At 43.5% G+C, this 25307-nt stretch overlaps 2 protein-coding genes across 5 annotated transcripts in view; both read right to left on the reverse strand.

Moving 5' to 3' along the window:
- Positions 1-2297: 2297 nt before the first annotated feature.
- On the reverse strand, positions 2298-11690 carry TBR1 (T-box brain transcription factor 1). Its single transcript, XM_032637931.1, has 6 exons — positions 10885-11690; positions 10169-10323; positions 9695-9816; positions 8924-9082; positions 7905-7966; positions 2298-4843 (listed from the first exon to the last, which is right to left on the reverse strand). The coding sequence occupies exons 1-6, from the start codon at positions 11574-11576 to the stop codon at positions 3988-3990; spliced, it is 2046 nt and encodes a 681-aa protein (XP_032493822.1). The 5' UTR covers positions 11577-11690; the 3' UTR covers positions 2298-3987.
- A 4721-nt stretch (positions 11691-16411) lies between these two features.
- The window catches only part of PSMD14 (proteasome 26S subunit, non-ATPase 14), a 95150-nt gene continuing 86254 nt past the window's right edge, over positions 16412-25307 (reverse strand). For all 4 annotated transcript variants that reach the window (XM_032637228.1, XM_032637229.1, XM_032637230.1 and 1 more), the window contains 2 exons: positions 19274-19336; positions 16412-16825 (listed from right to left, as the gene is read on the reverse strand). In XM_032637228.1, coding sequence (XP_032493119.1) covers positions 16727-16825; positions 19274-19336 — 162 coding nt within the window. In that variant the 3' untranslated portion in view covers positions 16412-16726. The remainder of the gene's footprint in view (positions 16826-19273; positions 19337-25307) is intronic.

Raw genomic sequence — 25307 nt, forward strand, 5'->3', positions numbered from 1 at the left:
GGGACAGCCAGGACGCAGCCGCCCCCCACCGCCACCCAACGGCGAAGCCAGAGAGCCTGGGCCCAGGCTCAGCGGCACAGACCAGGCCTTCGGAGCCGCCCCACTGCCGGCCGAACTCGTGCGGATGTCCGTCCCCGCCGGCCTGGGCTCCCGGACGCCCTCGACCGCAGCGCGCTCTGTGCCCGCCTGCCGGCCACCCTGACCCGCGGCACCAGCTCGAAGGTGAAGAACGCAGGGCGCAGCGTCTCTGGGCTCGAGCGGCGCCTGCCCGGCGCGCTCGGCCCCAAGCGGCTGGTGGGCAAGGAGCTAAGATGGCGAGGGATGCGAGTGGCGGGAAGGCTGGAGCCAGAATAGAATGCTAGCCGCACGCTCGCCTTTTTTTTCTTTCTTTCTCTTTTTGAAAAGACACTTTGGAAAACTGGGGAAATCTGCAGTTTACGGGGAGGATTCGTCATCCTTCTCCGTCCCTCCCGACTCCTACCCTCACGGAGGTAAAAAGGCAACTCGAAATCTAACCCGGGACGCGAACTCTGGTTCCCGCAGGCCCTCCCAAAACGAACTCTGATTTCCTTGGAATAGCAGCAGCTTCTCCGACACATTGACAGTGTCACTTCACTAGACACCCAAGACTCCTTGGAAGCCAGGAGAAATGATCATGCTTGCAAAGGACAGGAAAGCACACTGGCTCCGAGAGGAGCGCGGAGCTGCAAATTTACCTCACGCTGACTCAGTCCACACAGCAGATGGTGCAGAGCTGCAAGGGAAACGACCTCCCCAATTTTTTTAAGTACTTCCTAATAGCAGCTAAGTGCGTCTTTCAGTACCCGGCACTACGTTCCTGTGAAATCTATCCTCGGCTTCTAAGAGCTTCGTTTCCGCACATGACACCGACTCCTTTGTTCGCGGTGACTCTGGCCCGAGGGCGGCAGGTCTGGCCGGGCGCCGCGCTCCGACCGCCAGGCTTACTCCCGGAAGCCCAGCGCGGCCCCCACTACCCTCGCCCTCGGCCTGGGCGCCCCCGGGCCTCCCGGCTGCACGTGCGCCTCCTGCTCGGCGGCACCGAGGTCGCAAGAGCGCAGGGCCAGTGGGTGATTGCAGGAACACACTGCTCCACTTCACTCGCCACGCAGGCCCCCTGTTTTGTGCTTTTTGTCCTCTTGTTTAGTTCTTAGGTGTGGGAACGGAGAAACACAAAGGAAAATCAGTCTTCGCTTTTCTATGTGGCAGACAAAACTCCGCGGAACGCCGTCTAGTGGCGAAATCGCCCAGGGAAGGCAAATCGGTCTTGTTCCCCCCACCAATTTTCACTTTAATTGGAACTTTGAAGCCTCTTTGCATCTGTCAAATTGCAAAGGGGATACACGACCATCTCTGGGTGGTGGTAAATTTCGTCCCATAACCTGAGACTGGCCCAGACTAAGCAAGAAAGTTGAACCATTCTCCACCTCTTTCTTGGATCTCGTTTCTCTGGACACAAAAGTACAAAAATCGCTTCTCCAGGAGGTAAAGGCAGAGCTCTGCGGACACCTTGACTAAGACGCAGCGACCCCCCAGCTGGAATATCCACATTTCTGTATTTTTTTTCTCAAGGGATGGGGACCTGGCTTGGGCAGGACTGGCACAGGAGTTCCGTTGTAGAAAAGACGGGAGTGGTGCCCCCCAGATACCTCCTAAAGCAAGTTTTAAGCTCAGTGGTTAAATACCGACCTTTCACGAGTTTGCTCTATGAGTCCTTCCCCCCCCCTCCAACCCCTCCCAATCCCCCCAAAACAATCCACTCAAGAAATGTAGGCCATCCTGTGTATTCATTTACGGATTCACCACTCAACTCCAAGGCCTCGTATTTAAGGACCGGAATTTTCGACATCTGCCTAGAGCTGCGGTCAACAGCCTATTTTGACAAGCATTTAAATCACACCCTTCTCTTGCCCAAAGCCTCCCTCCTGACTTTGTGAAATTTAAAGAAATTCTAAATTTCGTATTAAAGACCCTCCTTTTCCTGCTCACGTTATTTCCTACTTAAAGATATAAGGAAGTGTCTACATTTTCCTGAAAAAAAGAAAAAGTGCAACAAAGTGAAACGACTCACAGGGAACTAAGTAGTTGTAAATAAGAGGAAAAAAAGTAATTACTGGTAGTGCTATAAAACAAATTTAAGAGGAAAACGGGAGGCAGTTTCCACTAAACAGACTGCCCCATATTGGAGTAGGGACAGGCTATTCTTCCTTAACCCTTAAAAATAATCATCTATAATTAAATTATTTTCAAACTGTAAACTGCTTTCAAACACCATAGCATTTTACCAGATTTATTTTACTTGTTATACACAGACGATACAAACGAGCAAAAAACAAAACGTTTCTCAATGGAGTGTGTACTTGTATAAATTATTCAGTTCACAGACAAAACGAAACAAATATAAAAATCACAACATTAGATTTACAGAAGAGCCAAAATATACACACGTTTAGACCCTGAATTCCTATCAGGAAAAAAAATCCCCCCAATGGACTGAATCTAGATTGAATATTGTGTATGATGCATATTTCACATTAATTTTAAAATACAAAAAAAAAGTATAGGTTTGCTACACAACATTAGAAATCCTACTAATCTATTTTCAGGGGGATTAGTGCTCCTTATCAAATATAACAAGACTTAGTGGGAGGGGGAAAAACAGTCTTACTTGCATTAATGCTAGTGTTTTCCCAAGGAAGTCAAATTGCAGCTGTTTCTAGGTGTCGGGGAAATCATTTTCAAAACTAAAATGCAGTAAAATATACAACTCACACAATTCATCTTCACTAGACTACACTATAGTTACCAACAATTCAGTCATCTATATCATTAGTAGAATATTCATTACAAAGATTTACAGCATATAAAGGTGGAGGGGGGAACTGAAAAGATACTCAGAAACAGTTTGTCAGCATATGTGGCACCTGCACAGACCAGTAATGGATTTGGCACTTGGGGAAAAACAAATAAGGCAAAATAATATTGCTGATGTCGAGCTAGTCTATTTAGAAGTAAGGGGTAAAAAACATATAACTCCAGTTAGCTTTGCTTTGCAGGCATCATGCCACTTAATCGACTTGCCTATGAAAAGACACCTATCCTTTACAGGTGCTTGGTCAGATTCTCCTTAGCTATTTGTGTGCAGTAGGGCACAGAGTAATTATTTCATGCAACGGATTGAGGAGAAGTGAGAAACCCATCATTATCTAGTTTTTCAAGTTTCAAGTTTTCAGAGCCTCTTAGAATATTGTTAATTATCCCACCAGAAAAAATGTTAAAGGGGAGGGGGGTGGAGAAAAAGGCAAAGAAAGGAAAAGAAATGAACGAGAAGGTTAAGCATGAACTGGTTTTGTGCCTTGACGATGAGAATAAAAACTAGCCATTCGTTACAGTAAATTAACACTATATACAGTCATTTCACAGGCTTTGTTCCACTAAAATTATTAACATCCCTACCATCCATCCATCCATCCACTCGGGGATAAGAAAGGACGCGCTGGGGGGTCCAGGTTCTAGAGTCAACATCCTACGGTTAATGGGGAGGCCGAGATTTGGCGGGTCGGAATAGCTGCTGCCTTACAGGACTGCCCAGGTCTCCTAAAGGTGAAGAGTTTCATTACCAGAAAGGGAAGGAGAGGGTGAGAAAAAGACGAGGGGGAGGGGAGTTGTTGGGAGGATAACTTCACAGAAGGTTCGGAAGTAGGAAAACCAAAAGGTTTACAGCCAAGTTGAAGGTCGGTGCGCTAACTGCGGAAACTGCTGTGCAAAAAAAAAAAAGAAAGAAAGAAAGAAAAGGTTAAAATTACACTCGGAGACCTGTACTAATCCGCTGCAGACGGTGTTCGAGGGTCAAACAAACTGAGGGGGCGCGCGAGTGGGGCGTGGGCAGGAGGCGCAGGGGGAGAGGCGCGAGGGGCTGGCGGGGGCCCGGCCGCGGCGGGGCGCGGGGCCGAGGCGGGCAGGGGCGGCCTAGCTGTGCGAGTAGAAGCCGTAGTAGCCGCCTATGTCCTTGGCGCAGTTCTTCTCGCAGTCCCGCTGGGCCAGCACCTCGCTCTTGAGCGGGGACGAGCTCTCGGACACGGGCGTGTCAGCGGGCGAGATCCGCCTCCGTTTGGCCTGCTCGTAAATCCCCGAGTCGCTCGAGTCGATGGACTTGATGGAGGAGGGCGTCTCGATCCAGCTGGAGTCGGACAGGTCCTTGGGCTTGGCGTCCTCGGCGCCGGGCGGCAGCGGCGAGCGCTCGGCGGCCAAGCCCTCGGCCTCCTCGCCCAGGTAGGGGTTGGCGCCGGCCATACGCGCGGCGGCCGCGGCGCTGTTGGGCCAGCAGGGCAACACCGAGCCCGACTTGGCGCCGCAGTACTGCGGGGGGCTGCGCGCGCCCCAGCCCGACGGGTCGGCGTAGTAGCCGAGCGGGCGGCCCGTGCAGCCGGCCGCCTGCAGCGGCAGCGCCTTCACGCCGGCCGCCGCGTACGAGAGCAGCGTGGCCGCGTTGCCCGCGAAGTCCGTGGCCGTGTCGTAGGCCGAGGCGGCGAAGTCCAGCCGGTTGTTGGCCGGCGTCACAAACCAGCGCTGCGGCGACGGCGCGCCCGGGTCCTCGGCCTGCTGCGGCGACAGCAGCCCGTTGGTGTGCGGCACGCTGCGGTCCGTGCCCGGCCCGGGGCCCGCGCCCGCGCCCGGGTGGAAGCGGGCCTTGGCGTAGTTGCTCACGAACTGGTCCTGCAGGAAAGAGCCGGCCATGGCGTAGCGGGCCCCGGGCACGATCTGCGAGCGCGGGGAGTCGTTGGGCGAGGGGGTCAGGCGGTCCATGTCGCAGCCAGTGTAGATCCTGCGAGGGAGGGAGAGAGAGAGAACCGAAGGGTGGCGCCAGGTCCCTTCGGGGGGCAAAAGGGAAGGCCACCCCTGGTTGCCCACCCACACCATCTCCACGTGTAACCTGCCGCCGTCCAGGATGGAGACAGACAAAAGGTCACAGACCTGCATCCTCGCCAAAATAAATCGTGAAATTATAAAGGAATCAATCTGTCTATTCAGGGACCTAAAAATGATACAGGTGAAGAGGAAGGCTTCCCTCCTCTCTTGCGTTCTCTCGCCAGGTGCACAGGGGGCCCAAGAGAGGAGCACAGCAAGGGATTCTCATCCCACTTCTCCACTGTATGTGTACACATTAAGGCAGATTTACCCAGGAATTAAGGTGTTATTTGCCCAGTGGGCCTTTCTTCTTCGGTGAGAGTTTCTGAGCGAAATTTCTAAACAAGTCACCCACTTCCACCCTTTTAAGACCGCTTTCCTCCATTTGACACACGCGCGGGCCCCCCAGGTACTGACAAGCATCGGACTGGTTTTCGCCAGTCTGCTGAGACCCGGGAGGGTTACTGCTGCAAGCCTCCGCAGGACTTACTGTCTTGTTTTCCCCGTGTGATCTTTCAACCCCCAGCTCCCGACCACTAATACAAACAAGAATTACTACTTGGAAACAAAGTCATCAATCAGTAAAATTCTTTTGCAGAGAAAAAGCATTCTTTACTCTGACCTTCTTTCCCCAGCTTTTGATCTGTTACTGGTTAAAAACAACAGCAACAACAACCTGGGGGGCAAACTCTTGAAGTACAGTTATCAACCTCTGCCAAGCAGTCTCCCACTAATAATAGCTCATCCTTATACAACTTGATTATGTGTACCAGGCACCCTTGTCTAGGACTGTACAGACAGTAATTTATTTAACCATCACAACAATTTTCCAAGTTAGGTACCATTATTATCCCACTTTACAGGTGAAGAAACTGAGGCAAAGGGAAGTTAAATAACTTGCCCAACCACATACAGTAATTGTGTTACTAAGAATTACCTTAAATAAAATAGTCAAAGATTAGCTCTAGGCCCTGGGCCTAGAAAATCCCATTCGAATTGAGAAGGAACCAGAGATTGGATCAAGATTGGTCGAAGTATTTTCTCATACACATACACACATGCCTCCCTTTTTATTTAGCTCACACATAAATGTTTTAATCTTTAATCAACAGACTGTTTTGAAAGAGAGCCTCAGTCTTGTCAGACCTCAATCCTTTGGGGAGGAGATTCCCTGGTGAGTGGCCAAGCAAACCCCCTGGCCCCCCTGAACTCTTTATTGCTCTCCCTGTTTCTCCAAAAGTGAGCCAGGCCCGAATAACCGACATTAACAGTGGAAAGGGAGTGTCATAAACCATTCTACTCTTCTCTAACCCATAAAGGTCTAAGATAACCACTTGTATAGTTAAAGAAGATTTTTATGAGGAATATATAGTGGTTTAAGAACCAAATGGAAGTGGTTTTTTCCAACAGAAGTCAGCCAGAAGAGGGGCAAGTGAGTGTTATGCTGTGGCTGCTCAGGTGCAGTTTGCTTACTGCACAAAATTTTCCTCCTGAAATTTAATTCCAGCCTCAAATAAGAACAAGTAGAGGGAGGCAGGAAGGGAACATAACCAGCAAGGTGCAAATATCTTCTCTGTTTACCACCACAATATTTTAAAAAGAAAAAAAAAAACAATCTGCAAAAGATACAGTTTATATGCCCATCCAGGTCCCAACCCACTTGGGATTACTGAATTGATTTGTGCAAAATAAATGCTTTGGAACAGATGTTCACAGCAGAATTAAAAGCTCCAAATCTACAAGACCCCCTAGTACAGAGACCAATATCTCTGGTCTCATGGGCCACACACTTTCCACTGTGCTGAGCCCACCTTTTTTAGATTGTGAGGAAGGACTAGAGTAGCCAAGTTTTTTTTTTTTTTCTGGGGAATCATACTGATTAGGCTTGCTTCCTTTGGACCACTTTTGAGGGATGCACATGGCAGTTACAGGCAGTACCATCCATGACTGTCTTTTCAATTTGTTATAAAAATATCAGGAGGGAAGTTCGGTATCTACCTGGAGATAGCCACTTGTCTCCTCCACAAATTTAATCTATTCCTAGTCAAAGACAGATTCAACTTTGTAGTTCTATCCCAAGCACTTAATGCAAGCCATGAAATTAAAATTTATGTATCCTTCCCTTCTATGGTGAGAAAAAAGTGAAGGGATCACCATAATCCAGATTTAGATTTTGCTATATAACTCTATCTGAACTCCTAGGCACTATACCTGGGCTCTGAGGAAGAACGCTAGAACAAGCCCAGGAAGTATTCAGTTTACACCTACTGTTGCCCCCAGAGGACAGCATTTTGATAGAAAAGACATGGAGTAGGTAAGGGATGCCTGGAGAAAAGGGAACCAACACATTTAATTAAAACGCACCTAGATAAAAACGATAAGAGGAAATATTTTTCTTTCGAAGCATAAATAATACACAGCAACAGAACCTGGGTCCTTCCCAAAGCCTGAAGTGACTGCAATATCGGCTGTGCTCGTGAACTTGCCTGTAGTGGGTGCACATTTTTATTCAGTCCATAGTAAACTTGCACAGGAAAAGCTATTACACAAAACTTGGAAATGGGTAAATAAAAGTCACATATGCCAAGGAGACTGTAACAACTGCCAGAGCCACATGCACTTTCAGGCAGGCTCGGGCGGTTTCAGACACAGACAATCTGAGCTGAGCATCTGCAGTGCCACATACAACTCGCGCACCCGGGAACCAGGGCGGCTTCCCCAGCCAGCCAGTCCCCAAGCCCCGCCAACAACTTTGTAATTCACGCAAAAGCTAAAAATAGGCAGAGGAAACCTTTCACCAAAACCACAGAAGTACTAAGCCAGGTCACCAGAGAGAAGGGGAGCCGACAAAAAGGAAAGGAAAACCTCGAAAACAACCCTGTCTTTACACTTTCTAGCTTCCAAAAGCCTGTACAAAGCAATCCACCTTTGACCTAAAGCCCAATTCCACAAATTTGAGAAAGTGCAAAACTACTTACGTGTCATAATTATCCCGAAATCCTTTTGCAAAGGGGTTGTGATCTATTTTCAGTTGTGTAATCTGGAAAAGAGAAAAAAAGATTAATACGATTTTACATTCTATACAGAGGATTGGGTGTTTAAGGATATGTCATCTGCTGCTTTTTACAGGGGCTTACGGCCCACAATTTCATTAAATAGCAAAGTTTCCCTAACTGAAAAATTTGAGGGAATGGGTGGAAAGGAAAAAAAAGAAAGTATGATGAAAGTTATGAGGAACATGTTTAAATTAATGGTGACTAAAACTAAAGAATTGCTTTCAATTAGCTCTCCCATGTGTTCTAAATTGGTTCAAATGCTCATTTTTTTAAATGCTTGTTACATAATGCCCTTACTCAGGCAAAAATCTTTAAGGGGCACTTGAATTCATCACTAAAAAATGTTTCGTACCTTAAATGTTTCATCACATTTTTTAAAATTGGTTGCTTTTGATACACAACTTGAAGAACCCACAATCTGCATCTTAAAATCAGTTTTGATTTAAAATAAACGCATATTTTTAACTTCTAATATTTTCATTTAAGTTTTTAAAAAACACCATCAATTCTAGTAGTCAAATCAACAGTAGTAAAATAAGTTTCTGCAAACTTGCAAATGCTTAAGTTCAAACTGCTAGAAAACTCACTTCGTAGCCCCCAGTAATTTATTGTAGTTTTTAAATATATGAATGTGGGTTTCTTTTGATCACCCAGAAAGTGATGCTTGAAAACTAAATAAAAATTCCCAAGAGGCCCGAGAAATTCTGGTCACCTTAAAGGTGGCCCGGGTGACCCGCGACGGAGACGAATAGGAAGCGTTTTCCCACCGGCTAGGTGTTTAGGGAAGGTGCCCAGCAGGCCCCTAGCCCTACGCCTAAAAGGCGCAGCAGAGCCAGCTGCGGCTGACGTTAGTGCCAGAGCGGGGGATGGCCGGGGGTAGCGGCGCGGGCCTGGAGAAGCCGGTGCCGACCGCCGCGCGCCCAGCCCCCAGGCCTCCTTACATCGGTGTTCTGGTAGGCGGTGACAGCGATGAACTGAGTCTCGGGAAAAGTGAATGTCTGCACGCGGCCGGGCTGGCTGGTGTCCTCCGTGCCGTCCTCGTTCACTTCCACCACATGCAGGCGGGGCTGGTACTTGTGCAAGGACTGCAAAACCACCATCTGTCCGGCGGAGAGAAAGGGGAGCGCCGGGCGGCGCGTTAACGCAGCCGGCGTGCGCGGGGCTCTGCGCCGCCCGCCGCGCGGAGGCTGCAAGGAGCCCGCCGCCCCTAGTAACTGATAGCGGGCCTCGCCCGGCTGGTGACTGGCTGGCGGGGGCAGACCAGCCCTCGCTGCCCGGGAGCACGGATCGCCCGAGCACGGGAGGAGAACCAAACCCGACCGCCCGATCCTCAGGGCCCTTCTCCCTGTCCTCCTTTAAGGAGAAACAAAGATTTTCACAACCTGCAGATCCTGCGCGTTTCCTTCTCAAAATCAACCAAGTATTTGTACTTGGGAAGGTTGGGAACTCGGGAATTGGGCGAGAGGGGGGGAGAAGAACAACTTTGTAGATTGTTTAATATAATTTCGGAGGATGGAAATAGAATTTTTTAGAAGTCTTTTTAATGAAGCAAAGAAACGTGTCCAGTTTCTCATGTTGGTTTAAAGTGATGAACTGGATCTTAGGGAGGGACGAGTATGTATAAGTGAGTGTGTGTGTGTGTGTGTGTGTGTGTGTGAGAGAGAGAGAGAGAGAGAGAGAGAGAGAGAGGAATGAGCGCTTGAGCCACTGACCTGCCCATTGTTGTTTGAAGCTCCTTTGTTGTTTGTAAGTTTTAATTTTCCAAAAGAGATTTCTTGACGCATCCAGTGAGCCCCCGTGTTGGGGGAATCCGGATGCATATAGACCCGATTTCCTAGAGAAAGAAAAGTTGTTTACATGTGCCCCGGGCACTGCCCAGTCTTAACTCCTCACCACGCAGGACACACACACATATACACATACGCACACCCCTTATTCCACCGTGAGGCCCATTAGCTGGGGCTTTTTAGGCCGTGCTTTCTTCCTATTAACTGGGATGATTAAAATTGCTTTTGCATAATCCTCCCCCTTCTCGCGGCTCAGTCTGTCCCCCTATCCCCCTCGTTTGCTTTTAGAAGTCATTGGCCGATCGTTTTAAAAGTCGCTCGAGCCAGTCCACAAAGGCTTTAATTAATCATTCTCACCTAAATAAGTGTCAGGAAAACGTGTTAATTGGAAGGACTTGCCTTGCACATTGGTGTCCGCTTTGCCGCAAGGAACCCATTTGCCTCCTTGAAACCTCCAGTGATTGGGATCCGCCAAAATCACATCCACAAAAATATTGTAATGAGCCGTGGGATCGAGACCAGAAATGTTAAAACTTAAAAAAGGAAACATGCGCCTATTTAAATTAGGAAGGGGGGAGAAAACAAGGGGGAAAAACATAAATGTTAAAGATTAAATGCAAGAAGCGAGGCGCCAGATAGCAAAGCAAAACTTGTTCTCTCAGCGTCAATGAGCGAATGTTTGCTGGGTTGGAAAAGGGGTGGTGGCGGAGGAAAAGAAGTGGGGCTGAAGTCGGGGAGTCGGCAGGTAGCACTGCCCAGCTGAAAAGCGAGATTGGCGACCCGAATCTCCACCTGTCGGTGCATCGGGCGTTGATGCGTCCCTCCCATCTCCCGGCCACCGGCCAGGGCTCTCCCCCTCTCTCTCGCTCTCCTTTCTCCGGCCACTGACTGGCTCTCCGACCACCTTTCTAGAGCGGGACCCCCCTCCCCGACATCACCGCAGTGGCTAGACCTTCCACTTTCCGTTTTTCCAACACCAGCCAACTCTAGGACGCGCCAGAGCGCCTTCCACTCTGCTCCCGACCCCAAATCTTCGCTGCCGCGGCGGTCACAAGCCGGGTGCACTTGCCCCCGGACCGCGCCCGGAGCAGCGGCAGCCAAGAACGTAGCATTACCTGCCCTGTTTGGTGATGATCATCTCCGTTTGGTGCCGGTGAAATTTCAGCCAAAGGGGCCTGTTGCACAGGTACACCTGCGCTTTGCCGGGCACCAGCCCGGGCTGTGTGGAGGAGAACTGGTAGAACGGGGCTCCTTGGTAGGAGTGGCCGTACTGCTGTGGGTAGGGGTAGCCGGCGGTGGGGTAGCCCTGCGGTGAGGAGTTGGACAGGAGGCTGTTGTAGGCTCCGTTGGTGATGACCGGGTGGTGGGCCATGTAGCGGCTGGGGCTGCCGATGGAGAAGGCGGGGTGCGCAGGTCCGTGCTGCCCGGCGTACGGGAACATGGCACTGGGAGCAGTGGCCGCGGACTGTGGCTGGCTGGACTGAGAGAGGAGGTAGCGATCTGCAGCAGAGCCATCGAAACTGTGACGAAGCTCAGAGACCCCGTCCAAGACAGGAGAGAGTTTACTTCTCTGGACGTCCCCTGGTGAGTCCTTGGAGTCAGGAAAATTGTCTGTATCTGACTGATTCGTCATCCCCCTGGTAATTTTTTTCAGAGGTGAACTTCTCTCCAGGTTGTCAGTGGTCGAGATAATGGGATGATCGTGCAAGACGAGCTCAGATCCGCCTGAATGTGGGTAGCTGCTGCTCACATTGAGAAATTTCTTGGAGAGCATGATAGAAGGAGAAAGGCAGTGCTCCAGCTGCATAGCTCTGGAACCTGAACACTCGCCCTCCTGTCCCTGGTTTTTAAAGTCCTATTTATCATAAACTAGAAATCCACAGACCCCCTCACTAGACAGAAAGCACTTCAACCAGCAAATGCTTCTCAAAGGTTTGATTTACTTTTTTTTTCCCTGGGAGAAGAGATTGGCCAATTGACACTATGCAGCAATCAGAAAAGGCTCACTTTTGATCTTGCTGCTTGTGCAGCCGATGAAACGGCTCCTGCCATTGGTTAACTGCTGACAGTAATTTAATTAGATAGACATTAATTAGGATAATCACCTGGCTCCTGGTCGCTGCGATCATGGCAAACTGAAGGGGATGATTTTATTGTTGGCTTGGGGGTGGGATGGGGAGCGTGTGTTAGTTTTACGTGAGCACTGTTGTGTCACCTTTAAGCTTTGTGACCACTGCTTTAGGAAGATTCAAAGATGTGCAATTTACTAAACATTCTCCTACCTTCTCCCCCCACCTCCCTCCTTTGGAGCTGAGGGGCGGAGGAGGGAATTCAGCGATGCTAGGAGATTTTTCGGATCTGAATGAGCCAAATATTCAGTTGAATGTAACGATTTCAAGTGCAAAGTATACAAAGCGCGAGCCGGTGGCCTCTTCTCGCCCTGTAAAAGTTCCAGAGTCTGTCTTTTCCAGTTAATACAGAAGCACAAGACACCTGACCCAGTCCTTTGTGAGCAGGTCCTGTGTGTCCTCCACGAACACCCCCACCAACGCACACCTTTTAAACTACATACATACATAAATAAATCACTGCTGCTGAGAGCCACCTCCATGAGAGAGAGCGGGAAGGGGGAGTAGTGGGGGAGAAAGGCAAGCAACTCAGCCCCCCCATCCACCCACCTCGGGAAGGTTCGGTTTCTTGGTTGAGCACAGAAACAGTGACAATCAATGATCTCCTTTTTAAGTTTTGAAATAATCATAAGCTGTCGGGCTGAAGTGCCTTAATGTAGTTGCTATGATGTTTACGAGGTCTTTCCTAAATATTTTATCAGCGAGCTTGGTTGCAGATTATCTGAAGAGCATCTAACTGGGGGCAGGCGCCATGCATGCCTCGCATGCCACTGCACTTCCTTCTCTCTGAGGTACGGCCTTGGCGACAGGTTCAAAAGCCTCGCCAGGAAAAGAGAGGGCCGGGTCCTCGCGCAAATGGGTGCCCTAGAAGCGTTGATCTGGGGAGACAGAGTGGAAGTGGTGTCAACGCAGTGATCGTTACGGAAGACTCTGTGTGTGTGTGTGTGTGTGTGTGTGTGTGTGTGTGTGTGTGTGTGTGTTTAATGTTTATATAATCTGGAGGGGAGAAAAAGAATCCATGCCAGTAATTTTAAAATGAGAAAGAATCTAAAGAGGAATAGAGAAAAGAACCAGTTTAAAAGGATGTTGGCACAAATCAATAGCACGAGGCCCAAAGCAGCGCCGAGGTGTAGGAAGAAATATCCCAGTACTGGGTCTACAGAGGAGCCCAGCCCTCCGCCCGAATCAGAGGGCCAAGAGGCTTCACCGCTCTACGCTGCTTACCGTGGCCGGCACCCGCCAACCGGCCCTCCTGTGGCTTTCCCGGGACGCCGAGCCGCGCGGGAACTAGGAGGAGGAGCGCAGCGCCGGAGCTCAGCTCGGCCCCGCGAGCTGGCTGACTGGCGGGCCGGCTCCACGCGGGGCACTGCGGGGGCAGGCGGCGAGAGAAGCCACCCCCGCGCCCGGCGCTCGGCCCCAGGCCAGCCGCCCGGCTCTGGCTCCATTGTCTAAGGTCCCCGTAGGCTCCCCAGCACCCTGGCGGTCCCGAGAGGGAGCCGCCCACAGACCCGGGGAGCGCGGGGCGAGCGGCCGCTGGCGCGGACCCCGGGGGCACACACTCTTTCCCTGCCGGAGGCTCGGCCTGGGCGCCTCCGCCCGGTGGAGCTCGTACCTTCCTCCGAGAGAGTGCATCTGCCTTTCTCGGGCCCGGCCGCTCCCTGAGGAAGAGCGGCGCCGGGGACATTGGGTGGGTCTGGCGCTTTGCAGAGAGGGTCTAACCCGACTCGACCTGCGCCTAGGCGGGCGCATTTTGAGAGCGCCGCCTCTGGGGGCTGAGCGGCCAGCGCTGAGCCCGGACTGCGCCCCCGAGGTGGGCGGGCGCTTTGGCCGCAGAGGGCACCAGGCGTGGCAAGGCCCGGCGAGCGCGGCCCAGGGCCGGAAGGGTTGGTGCCCAGATGTCCCGGACTGGGAAAAAAAAAAATACAGCCAGACCCCATTTTCCTTTAGAAAGCAAATCTCAGCTCGTGGCCAGGAAGCTTCACTAACAAGCAGGGCCTTAACTGTTGAGGCGTTGGGGTGTGGGGGGAGGGGACAGTAGCTATGACATTATTGGACGCTTGGTTTTCTTTGCCTTTTACCTTTCACCGCCATTTCTCCCGAGAGCCTTTGGCCTGGTTTTGGCTACTCTTGCTTTCCCCTTTTTCGATCATTCACTTCTTTGTCCCCGAATGCCTCTCCACCCTCTCCTCGGTGGGACAGAGCCTTCAGTGTGTCGCAGAAAGGAGACTCTGCCTGGGCTCTTTTTCGGGTTTTGTTACTCCCGGTACCCTGAACTGGCTTTTTAAAAAATGAAGAATGCTAAAAATGACATGTTAAAGTAGAGGAAAGGGAGAGTGCCTCCTCCTCAGAGTTTCTAAGGAATTGGATTAGGAGATAAATGTGCATTCTCACTTAGATTACCAGTACTGAATTCAGTGATTCCTCACATACAGGCTACGTCTTCAACGTATATGCTCAAGAAGGAAAACAGGCTTTTCTCAGAATCAGCACATCAGCTCTTGAATCATACTTCCACAGAGCTGGTCTTCTCAAACTTTAAAAGTGCTTATGCACCACACCAGGATTCTTGATTCGGATTCAGCAGGTCTGTATTTCTAATGAGCTCCCGGAAGACTCAGGTGCTCCTGGTACGGGAAGATGGCACTGAATAGTGAGGCTGGAGCTTTTGATGCCCCCATACTAGGCTAAGTGGAAAGCGGGAACATCTCTGTATTAGAGGCAAGAGTTTTGGTTCTAGTGCTGCTTTAGTGCTGCAGAGACCGGTAAAGATGCTCACATAAACACACACACACACCCTGAAGTGGCTTATTGAGCTTGTGATTAAATAAGTTGTTTCAGTGCCTGCCTCGGCCTGGGTTATCAGGCTCCTGCTAAAATAGCTGTGCATTCCAAGAGAAAGGTGTTCACTGAGCCTTCTTAAGACATCCTCATTCTGATTGACTCCAAATCTACAAAACTGTAGGTTTTTGCTAGGAGGGATTCTGGTAAGGTTTTGAAATTGGGAACGTCTCCAACATGAACCAAGTGGGAGAACATGGTATGTGACTGTGGGAAGTCCCGGAAGATGAGGTGATCAAACAAGAAGAGCAAAAGGCAGGCCTTGTGTAAGCCTTCTCAGTCACTTTACTCACTCAGGAGCTATTTTTCAGGGGACTAAAGTGAAAGAAAGAAAAAAAAAAAAAAAGTAGTTTCCAATGGAATGTTGAGAATAACCCTTGTATTATTGAGGCCTTCTTCTTTGGACATATTGTACAAAAATAATCTTGACTAGCTTTTCACACTATCTGTGAAAGTCACAGAACCTGATTTATGTAAAGGGGAAAATCATGTATTAAAAAAACCCGAAACACTTGCACACAAGTTTAAATCAGGCAAAAGGAAAATTTCTACAAACTTCAACTCATATTTTAATTGTAAATGGTTAGCTGTTGTAATCCCAACAATTAATACATATTACAAGTCCTATATAAAATATACCATCACTATATTTAAAAGAAGAAACCACAGCACAATCAAGAAATGCTCAGAATACCTTATTCCACCAAAAACAGAGACTGTGAAACATAGTGGGAATTTAAGCCACTTCCACTTTTAGTTTCTGGTAACTTTTCATTAGGCAACCAAGAACAGCCTAGAATTATTCAAATAGGAGAGTAATTTGGTTCACCACATTATTCATACTACTCTATCGGAGGCTAAAGCTCAATTCTAAATCCCCAAGTAAATTCCCTCTTTAATGAAGCCTTAGAAACATTCTTACCGTATTTTCACAAAGGGAGAGACAATTAAATCTTTGTCTCCATGCGTTTTGCACATTCTTTGGTGTACCCAGTATGGTGCTGTACCATGTGTGAGTACTTATGTACATCAGGTTAGAAACAGGTTGAGGGACGAGGTCATCTATGAAAACTGCCATTAGTCAAATTTTTGTCTTTATCAGAAAACTGGGTACTTCTAAGTTAATTTAAGAAAGATGAGAGAAAACAGTAACAAAATTACTGCTTATGTGCTCATGATATTCAATTCACATTATGGCTACGTTTCTCGTTTTGCTTTGAGGACACTGCACACCTTCTATGGCTGTCTCAGCTGAAAGTCTAGTGAAGTTTTGCAGCAGGCAATTCCCAGACAATCGCAACACTGTTGGTGGAATGTACTCTTTAAAAAAAAAAAATCATCAAAGTCTAAATTTAAACTGCCTCCCTTTTCTCCTTATATGTACCCCTCTGAAATACTGAAAGTATAATCTGTTAACAAGATATTGAGTATTCAGTATTAACTTGTGACAAATATTTTTAATAAAATATGTCAACATTTTTCTGGGTTACTCACTAATGAGGTAGCCACTCTTTAATGGCAGTCATTTTACATTTGTGAAGTTTTGTTATCACACTGATGTTTTATGTGTTATCTTAAATTACAAAGGAAAACATATCTTTGTGTGAGATTTCCAGTGCACTGTCAAATGTTATTCTGTCAATTCCACCCAGTGCCAAAAAGACCTCAGGAGACATAGACTGTAAATGTATTTTATTTTGTAAGCAACAATCAAAATATATTTGTGTTACTGATTTCTTCAAATATTAAATGGGATCTTAACAAAATTTGTCCACTTTGATGTATTCTTATACAACTTTGGAATCTGCAAAGACCCTGACTAAAGAAACAGAAGTAATTGCACAACGGAGACTGAAGGTGTTACAGTGCTGCAAATGATGCCAGATGTCTTACATTTAACCAAATACACCTTCAGAGGTCCCTTGATTTTGAGCATTAGGAACAAGAGGACTATACACTGAAAGTATCACTAAGAGCTTTTTGCATTGCTTTATTTAAATACAACAGTATCCAACATAGCTGCTAAACACTGGACAATATTTGAAGTCATAAGTACATCCACATGTTCCTCCAAATGACGTTTGGGGTCCTAAAAGAAAAAAGGAATAAGGAAAGAAAAAGGAAAAAGAACCATATTACTGGTAGATGAATTATTTAGATTTTTTTTCAGTAGCTGATGAAATTGGTAAAGAAAGCCAAAACTAAATTTATATATATTTTACAATTTAACTTTCCCTATATATTGTTACATTTTCAGGATTTCTAAATCTGTTAAAATGTTAAGGAGCTGATAAAATAAACATCGATTTACACAATCGATGGTATGACTCTGCAGCAGAAATGATAAAGAGTCACAAGGAATTCTATACAAATCCGAAATCATCTGATTTTTTTTAAAAAGCATAAGCATTTTATCTGTGTGCATAAGCCTGATTATGTGTGTATATTTTCTGCCATTCATATATACTGAATGTCTGATGGGGTACTTTACTCAAAGCAGACATACCAAAAGGAAAGAGTTCAATGTGAATTCTCATCACTTCCTCTGTAATTTTAATTTAATTCCTATGTAATTTTAATATTTCAGGAACAGTGCTTTAAATGATTCAGGAAATATTCTTGGATCAAAAGTCACTGTTAGTAATTAAAAAATTTAAATACAATTTGGATCAATTCTAAAATGTTAAGGATAAATATTTCGTGTAGCTATTTGGAAAAAATGTATCACAGAAAAGAATATAGGTACAATCCGTTAATTTAAACCTGATCAAATCTGTATTTGAAACATCTGAGTTAAAAACAAGACTTAAAATTGCATTGTAATAAAGGAAGTTAAGTTTAAATGCTTAATACACATTTATGTTTAAGGCTGAGCTGATTAAAATATTTCAGCTAAATTTGAAAGCTTTGAAATAAAGGATAGATATTGCACACAATAAAAAACTTTCAACTAAACCATTATTTTCTTATATGTATTTTGCTAAAATACCAAGACTCCTAACTTTAAACAAATGTTCACCACTGAAATTACTTCTTGGCTGTTCTTTTCTAAACTACAATTTCAATACGCTCGATTTCTTTAAAATACCCAGAGATACAACACGCTACAAATAATTTCAAATAACTAGACCACAACACTAAATTTTCTTTATTTCAGAAATAAGCCTTAGGACATTTTAGGTGACAGAGACTAAGAAAGACTGGCAGGAGAAAAAGATATTGGTCTGATTCCATCATAGGCAGTTTTGCTTTTGCCACAAAGGAGGCCAAACTAGTGAAGTACTATATTTTTAAAAAATGATTCTGATGATTATTAAACTTTGCCAATTATATATATTTTCAGTTTCACTTTTAATTTCTTTGCTGCTAACTGTTAAATAGAATCTACATCAAGAAACTATAGCATCAGAGTCATTTATTCAAAAAATAGTTACTGAATGCTAGGCTCCAAGTTGGTGATCTAATATTACATATTAGACTAAAATAAGTAGTGGGAGAAGACAACAAGGGTGACTGTATCACACAGGATGAGAGAATAAGATGAATTATATCTCATTTTCGGTTTTGGAGGGTTCCTCTTGTTAATGAAACTGTAATATTCAGAATGCAGTGAGATTTGACTTCACCAATTATGATACTTAAGTCAGACCTTTGCCCCTACTGCTCTATTGGAATAACTGGTTTTGCGGTGAATTGGTAACACACTTCCCTCAGTTATCTACATTACTTCTTGTGGCAGCTGGGTGATTCTTAGAGATTTCCCATCCAAGAATGGTCCTGGCCCAAACCTACATAGCTTGTGAGATGTGATGGGATCAGAGCATATGGTAGGATGGCTGAAAGCAAAGACAGCTTAGTGTCTTGCATCTGAAATATCAAGATTCTGCCAACATCAGCAATATGATAACCATGTTCCATGAAATGAAAAAATGTAATCAACATTCTTTAAAAAACAGTCTAATTAATCTGTAGATTCTTTTAATTGGTTGCTGTGTTCCCCCCAACCTTCAGAAAAATAGGAACTAAAATATATATTTCATCTTGGGAAAAGTGAAAGAGCAAATACTTAAAACCCTTTCCCTTCACTCAGTAGAATCCAACAGGGCTCTAAGCTTTCTCAGGAATATTACCTATATATTGAAGCCTACATATTGATAAACTATATCATTTTTAAAACTGTTACATATGAAATAAACCTATCATTCTATTATCTTCATGGACAATATTATTTCAAGTAAAAATAGTGCTTGGAAAATCAACTCAGGACACAAGTTTCCTACTTTATTTCTACAAAATTGTTTTCACTGAACATAGTATCTCACAGGTATATTTGTGATTTACTTCTCTATAGATGGCAAAAAGAATCTGACATCAAATAATTCAGGGACCTTTAAAATTAGCATCACATTTACATGACAGAAGAAAAATGTACAGTGAACAGACAGGGAAAAAAAAAATCACACAGGCTCCAAAATACTTTTAACTCTACAAGAGCATGTTATTATGTGAATGCATAACCTATTACAGTACACCTCACCTGCTTGCCAACATTCTTTATTGCCAGCTGTTCAGGTGTCATCTTATCTTCTTCTTCTACAGCCTGTGAATGAAACACAAAGGACAGAGTTTCAAGTTCTAAATGTACTTTTCCCACTGCTGAATAATCATCAGATAATGATGATCATAATTTTCATTCACAGAACCTTTTATTCAAGTAATTTATTGCACAAAAAAGCAATTTTGCTAATCTTCAGAACAGCCTTCAGGGTAATAAAAACTATAACCACCATCATTTTGAAAACAGACTTAAGAAATTTGTAAAAGACATTGAAAATATCCAATTGGACCACCAAATGGAAGTGGTAACCATTTGAAAACTGTTATGGAATTATCTGAGGGATGGCTAAACTGGAGGATGGAAGACCCTAAGGGAGCTGCTTGTGGCACTGGGGTACTAACTACTCCCATTCTGTCTCCTTTTTCTTTTCCTACTTTCACTATGGCTCTCCCCCAACTTCCTATTATCTTTGTCACCTTTTTCTTGTCAACCAAACTGTGCATACCCAGTATCTAACTATCAGTAGTAACACTTAGGATCCAAGGACCTGCTACTGACTTTTGATCCACAGTTAACAAATCATATAGTGTAATCCCTTAATACCTTCACATATTTAAATCTGTAAAAGTAATAGATGTACTCAGAAAAAATTCTCAGTTCTCCACATGAATGATCTTTAATAATCATGAAGAAATAGAGTAATCTGAAGTTTTCAACATCAAAAATATTACTTGAAACAAATGCCAAATCAAATAAAAATTATTCAACCAAACCATATATACAAGCCACTTTCTACTATTTTCAAAGCCAGCTACAAACTTTTATGTGTATGACCATAAATTTTCTAGCAGAATAATTTTGAAGTAATTACAGCATTTAGATTAGCTACCAGTATTGCCCTCTACCCTAATAATGCACCACTGTGTAACCTCTTTATCGAGAATTCTAAGTTTAAGCAACCTCCTTCGTAACAGTTTTGGGTATGGTACTGCCTGAAGCTAGGACTCTGCATCAGGTGAACTCCTGGTCTATGATTTATTCACAGCATTTGATAAATGGAAAATGAAGAAAATTTAAGTATCACCAATCTTAAGAAGTAATACCATAGCACTTAATATGGTTACAAAGGGGGTGAGAAGACAGGGGCAGAAAGCAGGAAACCAAAATCCCAGTGAGGGTTAGATTTGGATACTCTAAACTTAATCATCTCATAGCTGCCAAATTTCTTCATGTGTGAACAATGAACACGTAGGAAATGCAAGCATCAGACATTTCCCATAAACTGGGAAGTTTGGCTGCATTTCACACCTTCTTAATAGTTTTGTAAACAGAGAACTTGAAAATGAGCAAAGATGGCAAGTATCTAATTTTATAAACGGACAAACTATCTGGAGAATTTTCCGCAGTAGAATCTGCCTAAAGAGAAAAGACAGTTAATAAGTATTGTATCTACTGATTATTACAGGATACTTATTTACAACACATCATTAGGAAATACATTTATGACTCATAAAACTAAAAAGGGGAAAATAAGTTAATAACACTCCAAATCTAGAATTCCCTAGACAGAGAATATATTCATTTTCAGAGTCAGATGTCAATCCTATTATTCGCAGCTAGTTAAAAAACGTATCTTCTAACTGGGAAATTGCTTCTCCTACTATCTCAGTGTTTTACATATACAGAAACACTGGCAACGCATAAAAAGTCTGTCTTTCTAAATTACTTTTACAAATCATGACACTAGACCTTACCAACCTGAAAACATATTAGATAAATGGAACAATTCACGTTAAGTCTGTACTCTATATCCATTCAGTGTTAGTTCTATGCACACGCCAACAATAGTACTTTACGGTACTGGAAGGAGGTAAGGGTTTTGGAATTTGGCTCAAAATACCAATCCATGTACAAAATAGTTATTATGGAGTATTTTGGAGTGTTGCAAATATCAAAGATGGCAGACATGCAAAGATGAAAGTAAAAAAGCACTTAAAGCATTGATCTTATTTGAAAGGTTAAACAGAATATAAAAAGCTCTAACTCAATTTTAAAAATCTTTTATATCATTTAACCACTTTACCAATTAGTTTTTCCATTTCCTATAATTAAAAGAGAGAGTTCACAAACTCTTTGAGAAGTGCAGATGGTAAAAAGTACTCCCAGCCATAGATGCCATCTGGAAAATGAGGAGCAGCTGTAGATTTAGGCATATACTAAGGTTGCAAACCCCCATGACAAAAGAGTAAGCACATCTCTTACGTTCTGAGATAGACCAGATCATCACATTAAACCCCTAAATATTTTCTCCAGCTACCTAAGTTACCTTTATCTCATCTATCATCTGAGCAAGACCAGTTTGCCTTCATTCATAGCTCTAATCTGGCTAGTCACCAGGAAAAATTAAGAAATGGTAGCAGCAGAAACAAATGAAATTCAGGCACAGGCAGTGTCCTTACTAGGGGAACTTCTGTGTTTATGGCAACTTCTGTGATTTGGCATCAAATTTTGCTTTTGCATTCGTGCTCTTCGGTTTACTCAACCAACAAAAAAGCACTGAAAATGTTTGTGGCTATTCACACTAGAAACGTTTTTAACAGTTTATCAACAAAGACCCCCAGATGGCTATCCCATCATGCACGGTCTGCACAGTTCTAAGAAATTCCTGGAATTTGGTCTGTTATGTTATCATAATCCCCTCAGATGTACCCCCTATCTTAAAGAGGCTTTTACTAAAGCCATTAACCTCATTATTTTTTTCCTGGTAATAGTCAAATTTCTCAAATGGAAAATCTGTGTTTCAAATTCTACCATTTTATTTACCTTCTAACAAACATGGATTGGACCCTTAGCACTTCATGAGTACTCTTTTAAGGATCTCCACCTGGCAAATTCCAATGGACTCAGTTTACTTGAACTTTCTGAACACCTTTTCCAATACCCCTTTTCTCTTCTAATCCTTTAACCTCTGCTTTCATGACACCATGTCTCTTATTTCACTTTATATGTCATATCTATTCCATTCCTTGGGCTTCTTTTTTTCCCTTTGATATGTTTGCAGTGTTCACTCTTAACATGCCATGCTTCCATTTAAGTACATGCTTTGTAAAATCACCTATATGGTAAATTTTTTCACCATTAAACAATCTCTGCATAAACTGCTAGTGAATGTAATATAGGCATTTTAGTTCTTTCTTGATTTTCATAAAAAGTCAATGCATTGACTATATAACTGAAAATCACATTATGGGTTATGGGGATAGAGAATAAGTTTAAAGAAATGGCTTTTATAAAACATACTTGGGAAAGCAAAATTAACAAACATGAAACGATTAGAAAACTATATGAGAAAGTATTACAGGTGTGAATATGGAGAACAAAAAAATGGGTTCCCTACAACCATTAGTAATTAAACATTAACATGTACATATTAATTTACTGAATCCTTAAAACATCCCAGTGAAGTAATCTACATTTTACATAAAGAAATTAGGCACTATCTCCTATATGTTAATTCCAGCAATACTTCTACTATAAATTTTTTTTCTAACTCTCCTTTTGAAAGTGCTTATAATGCTCTAGTACATTCTATGTATGTCCTAACAGTAGAATTTTCCTCATTTTATACATTTAGTAAATAACTATTAAGTACTCACTATGAGTAAGACAGTTCTTGCTCTTCAAGAAGCTTGCATTTGGGTTTTACTTTACCTGCCTGTAAATCTCAAACTATAATGCAATAGGAAATATACAAAAAAGGAGTGTGCCCAACTAATGGTGGGGACAATATAGCCACACAGCCAATAAGCAATGAAACTGTGACTTAAATACAGTCTTATCTATCTCCAAAGACCTCAAAGCAACATTCATGGCAATTCGGGAAATCATTACTTTATAATGACACATCCTGAATAAAGCCAAACCCATGATTTATTAAGTGACCCAGAATATGTAAATTCCTTCTAAAAATATTATAAGGAATCCAATTTTAAAATGTAATTATATAAAATAGAGATATAAAATAAACATCATGTGTGTGCCCATACAAGTGTGTGTATGTATAATAGAAACTGCAGTTTAGACTGTTGAAAAAACTTTCTATGGCAGAGTCTACTGCTAGTTGCCTACCTAATACACATCTTCTTTTATAATATAGCTCTAATTTTATTAAAGGCAGTAATGCTCCCAGGTAAAAGACTATATAGCCTTTCTCAAAGCAAAGTATGTCCACTTGATTAAGTTCTGCCAATGAGATATAATCAGAAGTGCTGGGTGGGACTTACAGAAAGGATCCTGAAAAGGAATTGATTTAGTTGAGAGGTCTCTCTCTTTTGCCCTTGCATTTCTTCCTGTTGCTTGGAACTCAGATGGGATGGCTAAAGCTTTAGCAATCACCATGAATCATGAGGAGATCTAAACGATGGAAGCCAATACAAGGAAAGTGGAGCAAAAGATGGAGATATCTGGGTATGTGAATGTAATAACTTCCAAGTTTCACATGGACTTGAATTGCAAGAGATGTACATTCCTATCCTCTTTAAGCCATTGCTACCTCAAGCTAACACAATAGATATAAATAACACCTGCTTAGTGCAAAAACTAAAAAGAATCCAGGATTTACATAAAGTATAAAATTCCCCTACCTTCCACCTGAGAGGTGACACTGTTAACAGCATAATACGTTGAGATATATGTGAGACAGAGAGGTATCATTGAAAAATGGAGGGAAGGTAACATAGTAGGGACTTTTCATATTGTTACACAATTTCATTTTATACACATAACATCAAGCTTTAAATATTTCTCTAAGTTGGTACTTGTAGAATTTCATTCTTCGTAATAAATCCTTAAAAGAGAACACCTTGGCTTAAAGAGTTATATGCACTTAAAATTTAAAGATAAAATGGGAGATGGCCTTCAAAAATGTCATATATCACTTTTTTATTTTCCCACTAGTGGCGCATTCTCCCAAACCATTTTTTTTAATTTGAAAAGAAAAAAAAATCTTATACTTTTAACTTTTTTCTTTGAATACTTAATAAGACTGAATTCTTTTTCATGTTTATATGCCATTCATCTTCAGTGAATTTTCCAGCTCTGTTGTCCAATTTATTATCCTTTCTTTATATTTTATAGGAATTCTTTGTCTGTTAGGTACTTTTTGGATACTAGCCTTTTCTGTGTTATAGGTACAAATATTTCCTGCCAGTCTGACTCCTAATAAGCATTCAATAAACGTTATTTTTATTGCAGGTAAACTTTACTGTCAAGTTATCAAAATTTAAAAGCTCACCGATATTCTTACTAGCACTAAAGTAACCTTTGGGAAGCTTGACCACAGCTTTACAAATACTAAGTCTTCCTTTTGGAAATGGGAATTTATTCACAAATGTTTTTAGCATTTTTCAAAGAAGTCATATATACATATTTATACATTTACATTTTTTATGGTAGTTATTCCTAAATACTTCGTAATTTTGGATGCTTCTGTAAACTGATTTGCCTTTTATATATACATATATATTTTTTATGTGTGTGTGGTACGCGGGCCTCTCACTGCTGTGGCCTCTCCCGTTGTGGAGAACAGGCTCCAGACGCACAGGCTCAGTGGCCATGGCTCATGGGCCCAGCCACTCCGTGGCATGTGGGAATCTTCCCAGACCGGGGCATGAACCCACGTCCCCTGCATCGGCAGGCGGACTTCTCAACCACTGCGCCACCAGGGAAGCCCTGCCTTTTATATTTTTCAACTGGTTTCAGCCTATGTAACTGCATGGCTACATAATTCTCAATCATAATAGTTCTAATAGTATTCTAGTTTAGTTTCATGTATTTCTATGCTTGATTGCAAACATATCCTATCATACTTAAATAATGATAATCTGGCCTGGTTTCCCAATATTTATATCTTATTTTGTTTTTCTTATCTTATTGCACTAGCACAAAACAAGACCTTCTTATTTAATACAGCTACTTTGATAAACCAAATGTAATCTTATAATTACATATTTTG

This window comes from Phocoena sinus, chromosome 7 (assembly GCF_008692025.1).
Source record: "Phocoena sinus isolate mPhoSin1 chromosome 7, mPhoSin1.pri, whole genome shotgun sequence".
NCBI classification, from domain to species: Eukaryota; Metazoa; Chordata; class Mammalia; order Artiodactyla; family Phocoenidae; genus Phocoena; species Phocoena sinus.